A 13,215-nucleotide genomic window follows, 5' to 3' on the forward strand; every position below is an offset into this window, starting at 1 on the left:
GTCCATGTTTTCAAATTTCTTAACCAGAGATGATTCCATTAGCTTTAGGCAAAACATCTGCCATTGTTTCACCTGGGAAGTAAAGGGGGGGGGGGCAGCAGGCCAAGGTGCATCCGGTCCAGATTCGACACACACCTGGCAGGCACCGCAAAGCTCGTCCCTTCCCCCTCCTCCTCCTCTTCTTATTCCTCAGACCCAAGGAGGGGACCCAGTTTCCAGAGAGCAGAGGGGAGCGTAACACCCTGACCTCGCCCTCCTCCAGAGCCCAGGGTCTGCACTTCAGTCGTGCCCTCGGTGCCCTCGGAGAACGCGGGGCAACGGCAATAAAGCAACAGTGACTCCACCGTGTCCCGGGCATTCTCCTACTTCCAGAATAGAGGCCTTCCTGGTGCTGTCAGGGGTCGTGATTTCTGATCATTTAATAAAATGATCCAGAATGACATAGTATACACTTAAAAAAAATAATAAAACAGGCTCTAGACACATTAGACTCTTTATCCCTCAGGCCACATGATGTAACTTCAGTCAGTCTGCCCAATTCTCTTACTTTGTGATTCTTTTTTACTTGCAGCTTTCCCTGCCTCCTTCTTTTTTAGTTCTTTGGTATGTTTATTTGATACTTCTTCTGTTTCGTACTGCTCGGATTAACTACATGGAATCTAGCCCTTTGCAAGGGAAGAAAACATTCCAAAAGTGACCAAATAGTGGGAGCACACTAGAGGTTTAGAGGAAACCTGACAGGAAAAGTACATTATGCACATCTCACAGTCACAAAAAAGGCTGCCCAAGACAACCGGCCAACCATAAGAAAGAGATGAGAAAACAGGTCATTCTCTTTTGAAAGAGTGATGATGGATTTCGAGGGAAGGTGGGTTGGTCAGGGTAGGCAGTCTCACACTGGGCCATCTGCTGAGGCTTCTTCCCTCTCACCCTCACGGCGGAACACTGCAACCCTACGCATCAGTAAGTATCAAGTGATGCTGGCAAGGAATGGGCTTTTTATAATTGGAGTCTAGAAAAGAAAACCACAGACAACTGGAAGGGGTTGGTTGCTCCTTCCAAGGGAAGCTACCAAGAAGAAAAGAACAGAGAATGTCCAGTTAATTCTGCTGGAGTTAGAGCGTGCACTGGCCCCGTGCAGGTTGAAGGAGAAGCTCTCCTTGATTGTATCAGTGCCGGGGCTCAGCCACATGGGCCAACTCCACTGACGTGATCTGAGGATCTGGGGGGTTGAGAGTAGAGGTGGGGCAGGGAGAACAGCCTCTGCTAGGTTTCCCTTCTATTCAACCCAGTCAAACAGTATTTTCTGATGATCAACTTTGCCCCAGGCCCTGGCCTATGTTCTGGGGATACAAGACTCTAGCACTTAGCTACTAACACACTAGGTTTATGTCACTTTGTGATCTTGTTTTTATCTGTCTTCCTCACTAGAATGTCAGCTCCAGGAGGATAAGGATTTCTGTTTGTTCTGTTCACTGCTGTATCACCAGCACATAAAATGGTGCCTGGCAGAGTGTTGGTGCTCCACAGACGTTTATGAAATAAATGAATGACTTTCAACCAGTAATCTAAAATCAGAACTAAGTATCCTGGTAAACAACATGAAGGGGTCATCCCATCTTCACGCTCACTTGCCATCTGCCAAGCCCCAACACCAAACTCAACAAATGCAAAGCTGGAGACACAGACCTGGGCCTGAACACTAAGTGGTGAGCAAACTGCAGAGACTGTCTTTCTCCTTTGTGACCACCAAACATATTCTGCTTCCTAGCACCTCAGTACTATGCTGTATAGGTGTGGAAAATGCACTGGAATTTACCCATATAAACATACTTTGGGAAAATGTCCTAAAGCAAGTGCTGAAACATAGTATCACTTAGCAGCATGCAGCGTATTAGGAGAGGAAGAATGAAACGCTACCAGGAAATATAAAAAAACAGGCCAGCACTCTCGTGAACAAAGCAGTTAGGGGGCTACCAAGGCCATTACTACTTCTACCTAAGAGAGACTTTAGATTTAAGACGTAAGTGTGCCAGGAGAGAGGAGACAGTGCTAAAGGAGTTACTTCCTCTCCATGTAGGGTTCCCTTTTTTTTTTAACCTCCTGTTTCCTTCCCCCAACCCTGAATTCTAGTTACCAGGCTAATATGGTATGTTTCACCTGTGAAAATATAAGGCTCCAATGTCATTATCCAGAGAGCGTTCCATGCATACACATTAAAATTGACTCTAGTTCTGTTGCTAAGGAACCGCAGAAGGAAAGGGTTTTCCATCCTCTTCATTTATAAAATACCCACTTTGTCTGTGGGAGAACAAATGCAATCTCTCAAGTCCCCTTGTGCCCTGTTCTCATTTTAAAAATGAACAGAGAAAGATGATGGAGAGTGGCTGAAAGTGTATGCCATCTCCATTTTTTTTACACGTCCCTGAAAAGGAGATGGAAATCACGGCTTCAGTAACCCGCCACTCTAGGATTTACTAAGCTTCCAAGCTGAAGCTTCTCCCAGCACTCCCCCGCTTCAAGCAAAAATGAAAACTGTCCCATAAAAATTACTCTTTGACTTTAAAAGATTATCCTGAGCGGTGAGAAATAATATAGGCTACGCATATTCAACGTGGGGTTACTTCCCAGGTCTCTGTTCCGTCTGCATCACCCCAAGGCCTGAACACATAAACTTGCACGAACGTACAAACAGACACATACACACACACAGAACCCAAAAGCATGGCACAATTTGTTAGCCTTCTTTAAAAACAGAAACAAAAAACTAAAATTAGGGCTTGGGATAAGGAACTTAAAAACGTATTGGTTAAAGAAAATGGAAAAACAATGACCTTGTCGAAAAAGAAAAACATACATACTAACTTTGAGCATAGTATAAAGAGGAAGCCTAGAAAGCAATAAAGCCAAATATGTGAAAGGCAAGGTCGCAGCTGAATTTGTAGATTGAACCCAGAGGCAACTTCTACTGACAAGAAATGCTGAAATAAATTTTTGAAATATCTCTTCCCTTCTAATGCTTGGCCTATTTCATTTACTAAAGGATTCTAAAGTACATTTCTCTTTACAGCTTGTTACACAGTAGAATCTTTCTGCAAACTAAGTGACAAAATTGACTGCCTTACACCAACTTTTCTGCACATATAATTGATTTTTTAAAATAAATTTATTTATTTTATTTATTTATTTTTGGCTGCATTGTGTCTTTGTTGCTGCCTGCGGGCTTTCTCTAGTTATGGTGAGCGGGGGCTACTCTTTGCTGTGGTGCGCGGGCTCCAGGCACGCGGGCTCCAGGCGCACGGGCTCAGCAGTTGTGGCGCACGGGCTTAGTTGCTCTGCGGCATGTGGGATCTTCCTGGACCAGGGCTCGAACCCGTGTCCCCTGCATTAGGAGGCGGATTCCTTTTTTATAAATTTACTTATTTATTTGTTTGTTTTTATTTTTGGCTGTTTGGTCTTCGTTGCTGCGCGTGGGCTTTCTCTAGTTGCAGCGAGCAGGGGCTACTCTTCATTGTGGTGCGTGGGCTTCTCATTGCAATAGCTTCTCTTGTTGCGGAGCACGGGCTCTAGGCACGCAGGCTTCAGTAGTTGTAGCACGTGGGCTCAGCAGTTGTGGCTCGCAGGCTCTTGAGCACAGTCTCAGTAGTTGTGGCGCACAGCCTCAGTAGTTGTGGCACACAGGCTTAGGTGCTCCGCGGCATGTGGGATCTTCCCAGACCAGGGCTCGAACCCGTGTCCCCTGCATCGGCAGGTAGATTCTTAACCGCTGCGCCACCAGGGAAGCCCCTTGATTTTTAATTTGGTGTCTCATTTCTAGAAGGACTTGACAATAAACTTCACTCTATCCACACTATCAACTTCTTTAAACAAGAGTTTAATTCAAAGGCTGATGGGGTCAATTACAGAAAAAATAGTTCAGTTTCATTAATACTTGAAACATTAGGCAAACTTCACCTGAATCTACATTTTTCTTTTCTTTTTTTTTTTCTTTTCTTTTTTTTTTTTTGCGGTACGCAGGCCTCTCTCCCGTTGCGGAGCACAGGCTCCGGATGCGCAGGCTCAGCAGCCATGGCTCACGGGTCCAGCTGCTCCGCGACATGTGGGATCTTCCCAGACTGGGGCACGAACCCGTGTCCCCTGCATCGGCAGGCGGACTCTCAACCACTGCGTCACCAGGGAAGCCCAACATTTTTCTTTTTTAATATTAAGGGACTGATTTTTACCATGGACCATAGTAAGAATACATGAGTGAGTAAAATAGATACATTATGTATAAGAAATATGTCAACATTTATAATTTTTCTTATTTTTTTCTACTCTCATATCTAAGAATTAAGCTGTTCATAAGAAACAGTAACCAATTTAGTTTAAAATTAGAGGAAGGGTAATCAGTAGAGAGAAAAAGCTACTTTGATTCAATTTAAAAATTACTAAGTGCCTATTATGCGCTGCACTAAATACAACATGTCTATATTTTGGGTTCTAAGCAAACTGTAAAAATTTTCAGATTAAGATGACTTTAGAAAGTGAAAACTTTAATGTTATGATTCAGTTTATGTAAGTTTATAATTACATAAAATGACGTATGTATGTGAAACAAAGTGCTTTGAAGAGAGTATGAAACCAGGAGACTGTGGTGAGGTTTCAACTCCCCTTTAATGTTTTTACAATAATGTTCTAACCAGAGGGAACATTCACATAAAATTTACAAAAGAAGAAAATGAGTGGATTCATACTAGATGACCTCCTGTCATCAACATTTTTTGAACAACTTTATAAAATGTTTAACACTTCTGGAAAGTGGACCATTCCCCAAATAAATATAATACAATTAAGCCTTCCTCTATATTGAATATATAACATTTAAAACTAAACACCAAGATGACGGACCTCTTAAAGCTCACGTGCAGATCGGTAACTGTGGGCTGTGGGAAGTTCTCTCCCCCTTGTCACTGTCCCCCTCTCTCTGCTTTCACCTCCACTACCTCCTGCTGCTATAGGACCTTCACTCTGGGTTTCCTGTGAATTCCATTTTCTACAGCTGCTACACAAACAGTAAATAAAATTCCTTGTATATTTGCCCCACTAAGCAGCTCTGTCTTCTGGCACATCCAGATGTCTGGCTTGAAAAGAGTGAACAATGAAAACAATGTTTTCTCGAGCAGACATTCCAAAAAGGGCATAACAAAGGCATCTGAAGATGCTGCTGGGGAAAGACACCATGGAAATAGCTGTGTGTATTCTGTGTAATTCCTTGACCAGCCACACGGGTTCATTGGATTACAGATATTCAGAAAATTAGTTTGCCGTGTCATGTCAATTTTGAAAGAAGGATTTCCATTTATATTTATGATAAACTGAGCTTTAAATTGAAGGATGGTTCAGATGTTTTAAAATTTACGAATTTGCAAATCCATGTACATGGCCAATTAAGGTTTATCGCCACCACAGATTAACTATCTTTGGATAAAAATTTCAGAGGCTATTTGTATCTAGGCTGTTCACCTCAATGTATTATGTCAAGATTGGTATGAAATAGTTAAAGGGAAGCATATTTCAAGATAAAAGTTAGTTACCCAAGATGAAATGGAAACACTCCGTAGGGACATCCTAAGCAACAAAACCTCTCCCTTATGTAACACCTGGAATTTTGCGGAAAGCTAATTCAACAGGAAAATAATTTCCAAAACACGGCCAAGTGGATGGAAAGCAAAGGGTGAAATGCACAGCTCAGTGAAGCACCCAATCTTACAACCTTGCAAGTCAGGCCAAACTCCACAAGGAAAATGCAGGCCCTGAATTTCAAAAAGAATTCAATTAGCATCCCCAGTATTTCCATAATCAACAGCTGAATGCTAATTAAGAGCACAGCATCAAGCAGCAATGGAATCCCAGTGCAATAAGCAACAACACAACAGCGCAAATGCTACCTTCAGCTTGCATGCATAAATAAACAGAATTAATAACTATCCAAGCATGGAAGGGTGACTTAATGTGTTTCGATTAGGCACAGTTCAGCCTGGGGCCTTTGTGTTATATTTAAATGTGCTCATCATGTTTAATTAAAAACCTAATAATCTAGGGTTTGGGGTTTTTTTTTTTGTTTTTTTTTTTTAAAGTTCTGATCTGTACTTTCCTTCTCTTTCTCTTCTCAAGTTCTACTGATCTGGATGGCTTCCTGAAAAGGAACAATATTTTTAGCATAATGTAAGTGAAACTGGCTAAGCATCTGTGTCACTCTCCAGTGCAGCAAGCAGCAAGCCATTTGCTTTGGCTCCATCTTTGCCCATACCATGGTGTTCAATAAGCTTCATGAATTAAAGCAAAAATGTTTCTCCGATCTGACCTGGTTTATTTAGCCTGAAACGCCGTCACGAGCTAGCTACCAAGGTGTTTCTCACAGTCTCTCCTCTAAAACAGAGTTCATTGGGCCTCCCTGGTGGCGCAGTGGTTGAGAGTCCGCCTGCCGATGCAGGGGATACGGGTTCGTGCCCCGGTCCGGGAGGATCCCGTATGCCGCGGAGCGGCTGGGCCCGTGAGCCATGGCCGCTGAGCCTGCGCGTCCGGAGCCTGTGCTCCGCAACGGGAGAGGCCACAACAGTGAGAGGCCCGCGTACCGCAAAAAAAAAAAAAAAAAAAACAGAGTTCATTTGTCACTATCTGGCGTAGAATTTGATAGAAATTGGCACAAATCTGGCTTCAGTTCAACCAAATTTAAAGTATCTCAGCCCCAAGGCAACTTCAATAAGAAATACCATATCTGTAAACACACAAAGTGTCCAAGGAATTACTGAGAGAAAAGTGTGAAATGAAAGGCCTCCTACTGTATAATTCTGAGGCCTAAGATGTCAAGGATTAATGATTATCTGAAAGACCTGGGAAGAAGAGGTCAGGTGATATTATTAATCATAATTTGGGAACTTTTCCCGAAAGTAAAGCTTTTAAGGTTAGCACTGGATGCATATAAAAGTTTTTCTCCTTGATGCTGATGTGTCATTATTAACAATTACAAGTTTTAAAATGCTGGCTTGAGGACAGTGTCACTTAGAGAGAAGAATCTTTAAAAACAATCATCTTGAATAAAGAGCTGTCAGTACTCCTCAAGCGCCTCAAAGGCAGGGACCTCATTCTCACTGTTAGAAAGTCCTCACTCTTAATATGTCTACAGACTAGAAGGACAGTCAACTCAGAAATAAGGACCATGAGGAACAAAACTGGTGATGGCGGCACAAAGCCTACACGAGGCGGCAAAGGATGAACCACCAGTGAAGGATGCGGACAGGAGACACGGCTCAGCAGAGGGGGCGCTCGCCACGGGATGGGCTGGGGAACATGCCAGGCCTCGAAGGCGGCTAGGGTCCGGGCCTGGGTGGGCAAGGGAGGAGTCTGTCCTCAGAGCAGAGGACCCAGGAGGTGCCCAGGCTGTCCGCTCCCAGCACAGCCAGGGGTTCCCATGGGTAGGTGCTCACTGCACCAACCCTCTCACACAGAGAGTCTTGATTCAGGTCAGTGAAAGGAAAGCGAGTTCATCGACACTGGCGTCAGGTCAGATGTTGGGTAGTTGGGTCAGATTCATATACTGGAGGTGATGAAGTTTAAAAATAACTAGAATGTCCAAGTATATAGAACATTGAGAGGGGGAAAAAAAAAGAGGCAGGCTCACGTATTTATTTGAGTTGGGGCCCATTTATTTTGCTTATCCTTGTGATTCCTGGGGTGAGAAAATGTGGGAAATTCAGCAGAAGGGGCCACGTGCACAGAGCAGGCGTTCACTCACAGCCAACACCAGGCTAAGGGTAAGAGTCGTGTTGGTGTACGTGCCCTGCTGCTACATAAACTGATTCAAAGAAGTGCTGTGGACACGTTCATCTGAAGCTTCCCTCGGCCTATCAATTATTCAATCACTCTCTCTCATTCACTTTTGAGGTTTCAGAAAGTGGAGCTTAACTTCCTATGAATAAGGGAACCGTTTGATCCCTAGGCTCTGCAAGGGCTGGACGACTGCCAAAACATTTCTCAAAACTTACACTAAAACAATAAGCAAACACGATAAAAATGAGTCCAGACTGACAAGGATTTACGCAGTTAAAGACCATTATCCGGGACTCGGAGTGGGCAGCGCTCTGGAGTCGTGGTTCATTTTTCAGAATTAAGCTGGGCTTTTCCCCATATGTCAGATCCCGCCCGCCCCCCTTCATCCTACTGTCTGCGAAAAGTCCCAAAGAGGCAGCCGTGGGGACACGGCCCACACTGTGCCCGATATAAGCAAGGGCTGCCGGAAAAGGAAGCCAGATTTCTTTCAAGCAGGAAGAGCTTTCTTTTAAGCTGGAATCTGAAAATTCCAGAGGGAATGAAAGGTCAAGGGAAGAAGGAATGGAGGGGGAGAGAGTCATGGCGAGTGAGGAGATGGAGAGGCAGCAGTGAAAGGGGAGGGACGACGGGGCGGAAGAAGAGGGGGGACCAAGAGGAACCGCACACCAGGTGAAGGAGCGCGAGTCTGAAGCAGCCACCGCAGCTCGTCAGTACTGACCAGGACCTAGGGTGGGTCACACGGGCCACATGCGTCCCATCCCCTTATGTCTGTCCTCCACAAAGGCTTTTTGTAGAATTTAAAATTTTTATCCATCAAATCTCTTACCTCCTTCTCACAGAAATAGGTCTACAGTGGAAAACAACATCCATATGACTTTTTTAAAAAGCTGAAGTATAGTTGATGTACAATGTTGTGTCAATTTCTGTTATACAGCAAAGTGATTTGGTTATACCTATATAAATATTTTTTCCATATTCTTTTCCATTATGATTTATTACAGGATATTGAACATAGTTCCCTGTGCTACACAGCAGGGCCTTGTTGTTTATCTATTTTATATATAGTAGTTTATATCTATTAATCCCCAAATCCTAATTAATCCCTCCCCCACCCCCTTTCCCCTTTGGTAACCATGAGTTTGTTTTCTATGTCTGTTTCTGTTCTGTAAATAAGTTCATCTGTGTCGTATTTTAGATTCCACATATAAGCAATATCGTATGGTATTTCTTTCTCTTTCTGACTTACTTCACTTAGAATGATAATCACTAGGCCCATCCATGTTCCTGCAAATGGCATTATTTCATTCTTCTTTTATAGCTGAGTAATATTTCATGTTATACACATACACCCCCCCCACATCTTCTTTATCCATTCATCTGTCAACGGACATTTAGGTTGCTTCCATGTCTTGGCTATCGTAAACAGTGCTGCTATGAACACTGGGGTGCAGGTATCTTTTCAAATTAGAGTTTTCTCTAGATACATGTCCAGGAGTGGGACTGCTGGATCATATGGCAACTCTATTTTTAGTTTTTTAATATATGACTTTTCAAAACAACTGAGTTTAACATTTTCACTTCGGCCACTATCTGAATAACAAATATTTAAGATGTTTCCATCTCTCTACTAATCATGTAAGTTTTAACCTTTTAAATTTCAAAACAGCAACCGCAGCTTCATCATCAGTCTCATGCTGTGAGGAGTGCAGAGGGACTGCTGAAAAGGCCCTCTATTCCTGAGCCTTCAAGGGCCACTTCAGTCCCCCGTGCTGCCTCCCAGTCCTCTCCCATTCCAGTCCTCTCAACCCCAGCCACCAGCATCTGGCACCCATCCGGCACCCGTAGCCATTCCGTGAACACGCCCCCTTGGCTCTCCACTCAGCAGACATCCAGGCTGTGCTACTCCATCCCCAGTCTCAGGCCTGGACTCTCACAACAGCCCCCAAAGCCCATGCTTGACTCAGCAGCCAGAGGGCCCATCGGCAGATCGAGTCCCTCTGCTCAGAAGCTGCTCAAGCTGCTCGTGCAGAGCAAACGGCAAGGCCCTGAACATGGGTCCACAGGCCACCCTGACCGGCACCCCCACCTCTGCTACCACTCTCCCCTCAGACACATTCCTGCCTATTTCTCAAACATGCCATGCCAGGCGTGCTTTCACCTTAGGGCCCCCGACATCCAAAAGGCTTGCCTCCTCACTTCTCTAAGGTCTCTACTCAAATGGTGCTAAATGGTGCTCACCAGGCGTTTCCTGAGCCTCCTTACAGAAGACAGCCCCCTACCCAGTTCATCTTCATCCTCATCCTCGCTGCCCTACTGTTTTCCTCAGCCCATGTCTCACCCCTTGACATACACTGATTTACAGATGGTCTCCCCTCGTGAGGCGGGGCCTTGTGTTCCCCTTGATGGCTCCTAACACAGCACCTGGCACATAATAAGCCTTTGACAGATACTGCTGAAAAAATAAAAGAGCAGGATCAGGAAAGCCATACAGTTTCTAAACAGTCTTCCTTAGAGTTTCTAAACAGTCTTCCTTAGTGTAGTTTTAAATACAGGCAAGGAGTTTACAATCAATCGATATGTGTATCAGTGCCAGCCCTCATCTTAATCTCGTTCAACCTAAATGGCAAAGGTCAAGCGGTGACATTCCTACTGAAGACTCTATTTGCAAAAGCACAAGAAATCTCTCAGTCTTTTATAGCAATTCCTTTCCAAAGTCACGAGATGGGGGATGTAGCTTCATGAGAACTCTTTCTGCTGGGATAAAATCCATGGGTTTGAAAAATCTGTATTTGTGGATACATTTCTATCTCCCCACCGTCTTTAATGGGCCACACTAACAGAATGAATATGAAAGATCCACTGTATTTATTTAATCGAGTCCCCGCTTCCCGCTCTTGACTACTGTCCTTCAGCAGGTTAGGGACCCTGTCAGCCTACACAATAAAACCGGGGTAGCAGCCCTACTCTAGGTTGGGTACCAACTGGTTTTAAAATGATTGTGTCTTAATACCGGGAGGTATCAAAAGCTAGCTTGCACCCAAAACAAACCAACCGACCCAAACTAATTTTTTTAAAGAACAACTATTAATTTTTCTCCCTCTTTCCATGACACCTGGGAAAATCTTTCCCATTATCTACAGAACCAATGCTTACTAAAATCAAGTCTTTCCATACAGTTATGAGGCTTCAAGGCTCCCTCCCTTGACTGACAGATGCCATGGACAGCCTGCATCCACGACTGGACCTTGGGAGAACAGCGAGAGGCAAGCCCCCGACAACCTGGACCCAAGGCAGACCCCGCCCCTTGCCCCACCCCCCGCCACGGCCCCGCCAAGACCCGAGGTAAAGCATCCCTCACCCACCACCCCCGCAAGCTCACCACTTCGTCCTCGGTCCAGCTCTTCTCAATCAGCTTGGGCACAGGCTTCTTTACCAGGCGCTGCAGGGCTTTGCCAGCATCGTAACCGCTTTCATGGAGCTAAAACAATAACAACAACTTTAGTCTGCTAACTGCACCAAATAACAGAACTGAGAGCAAATCAATAAAGGCGGGACCCTGCATTTACTCTACCAGAAGAGTCGTGAGACGAGCATACAAGACTCAGAGCCATTTTAGCCAGCATGATAATTCATTCTTATCCAACACCCCCCGCCCCCAAATTCAGCTGTTCTGCAAAAGGGAAACAGGTAAGGCAGAGAATATTCTGGCAGTAATAGAAACAGGATTAAGAGTAACAATGACATTTATTGAACATCTGGCCTGGGCTATTGCTAAGTACATTCCATTAACTCATTACCATTCTTAATCCTATGAGGAAGGTCTTCTCTCACTTAATCTTACGGGGTAGGAACTATCGTCACCCATTTTACGTATGAGAAGACTGGGGCATGGAAAGGTCAAGTAAAGGTGCTCACCACACTAAGCCAGCAGGTGGTGGAGCAAGACTCAAACCCAGCCAATGTGACCTCTACTCTTGTCCCATTTTCCCCAAAGTGACCCAAAGACATGCTAGATCATGTTCTATCCCATTAGTATTTCTTATCTTTCAACTGTAGTAATTTCGATAAGAAAAATGTCAAGTACCTAAATATAAAAGCTTTAAGTCTAATTATCTAACAGTATACTAACTTTTCAGTACCTATACATGAAGACGCTGGTTTATCTACATGGTCCTTTTAGGAACAGACTTCTCTCTGGTCAAAGCTACTGAACTTATTTTTCACTCTATATCCTTTTCAACCCTGGGCAGTGCCTGGCACCCCTGAACCCTCTCTATCTTGCAAAGATATGCTTGCCTTGGCTCCTGTGACCCTCTCCACTTCTGGTTCCTAAGTCTCAACTTGCAGACAATGCAGAGAAGTAGCAGGTAGAAAAATCCACTGGCTCAGTCGACCTCCCCAAACTATGGCTGTCCCTCCAAATTTCTCACTGGAAATCTGCCGTTCCTTTACAGATCTATTTCTCTGACACAAGCATCTGTTTTGGCTAAGACCTGTATCTCCAGTACCTAACACAGTCTGTAGCATAAGGTGATACACAGAAATACTTCTTAAGTTAATAAAGGCCTTCAACTATTGTCCTTAGGTGGACTCAACCCAAATCTAAATCTCAGTGTCTTCAAATTCATTAAGCCTGATGTTGGCTGAGTACCTATTATGCTCCAGGCCACACAGCAGACCCTGGGGATACAGCAGTGAGCAAAAATGCCCTCATGCAATGGACATTCTGATCTTTTCACCAGTGCTTCAATCCCTTATTTGAACAATTCACCAGCTTTTGCTGAATCCCCAGTACAAATACAGTACAAACCTTTTTAACTGGTAAGTCACAGCTTTTATTTGCAGAGACTCACAAACTAGTGGGGATGTGCTGTGGGGATACAACACATACAAGATAAAAAGTTCTAGCAGGTTATAGCAATTACTATCACCTAGGTGTAGGCCAGGAGCTACAGACGCAACCGAAGGAGAGAGCCCTGTGTTCCCCTCCTTAACAGAAGACTTCCAAGGAGACCCTACAGATTGCCTTCCTGGCAACTGCTGTAGCCCCAGGGCTGGGCATATAGTAAGCCTGTGATAAATATTTGTTTGTTTGTATGGATGAATAAACAAATAAATAAAAGTTTGAGACATACACATCAAGTCTCTCTTCTAATCGTTTAACTGCTATTGGAAGGGATTATCACAAATACCCATTTTCATTGCTTGTTCAGCAGAACAAAAAGTTATTAAAAATTAAAATTTCCCGAGTTAGTCTCCCACTTTACAGGGCCCCAGTTTAAGTCCAGACTATCCAAGGAAGTACAGGCTACAAGTTAATTATTAAGTCAACTACCTTAAAACAAAACGAAACACCTATAACAATGATCAATGCTGAATCCTGCTTTTGGTGGTGGTAGAGTT

At 44.0% G+C, this 13,215-nt stretch overlaps 1 protein-coding gene across 5 annotated transcripts in view; it reads right to left on the reverse strand.

Moving 5' to 3' along the window:
* RERE (arginine-glutamic acid dipeptide repeats) overlaps positions 1 to 13,215 on the reverse strand; it is a 429,369-nt gene that overhangs the window by 87,406 nt on the left and 328,748 nt on the right. For all 5 annotated transcript variants that reach the window (XM_060088920.1, XM_060088919.1, XM_060088918.1 and 2 more), the window contains one exon: positions 11,192 to 11,290. In XM_060088920.1, coding sequence (XP_059944903.1) covers positions 11,192 to 11,290 — 99 coding nt within the window. The remainder of the gene's footprint in view (positions 1 to 11,191; positions 11,291 to 13,215) is intronic.

Source organism: Mesoplodon densirostris, chromosome 2 (genome assembly GCF_025265405.1).
Source record: "Mesoplodon densirostris isolate mMesDen1 chromosome 2, mMesDen1 primary haplotype, whole genome shotgun sequence".
Lineage (NCBI taxonomy): Eukaryota > Metazoa > Chordata > Mammalia > Artiodactyla > Ziphiidae > Mesoplodon > Mesoplodon densirostris.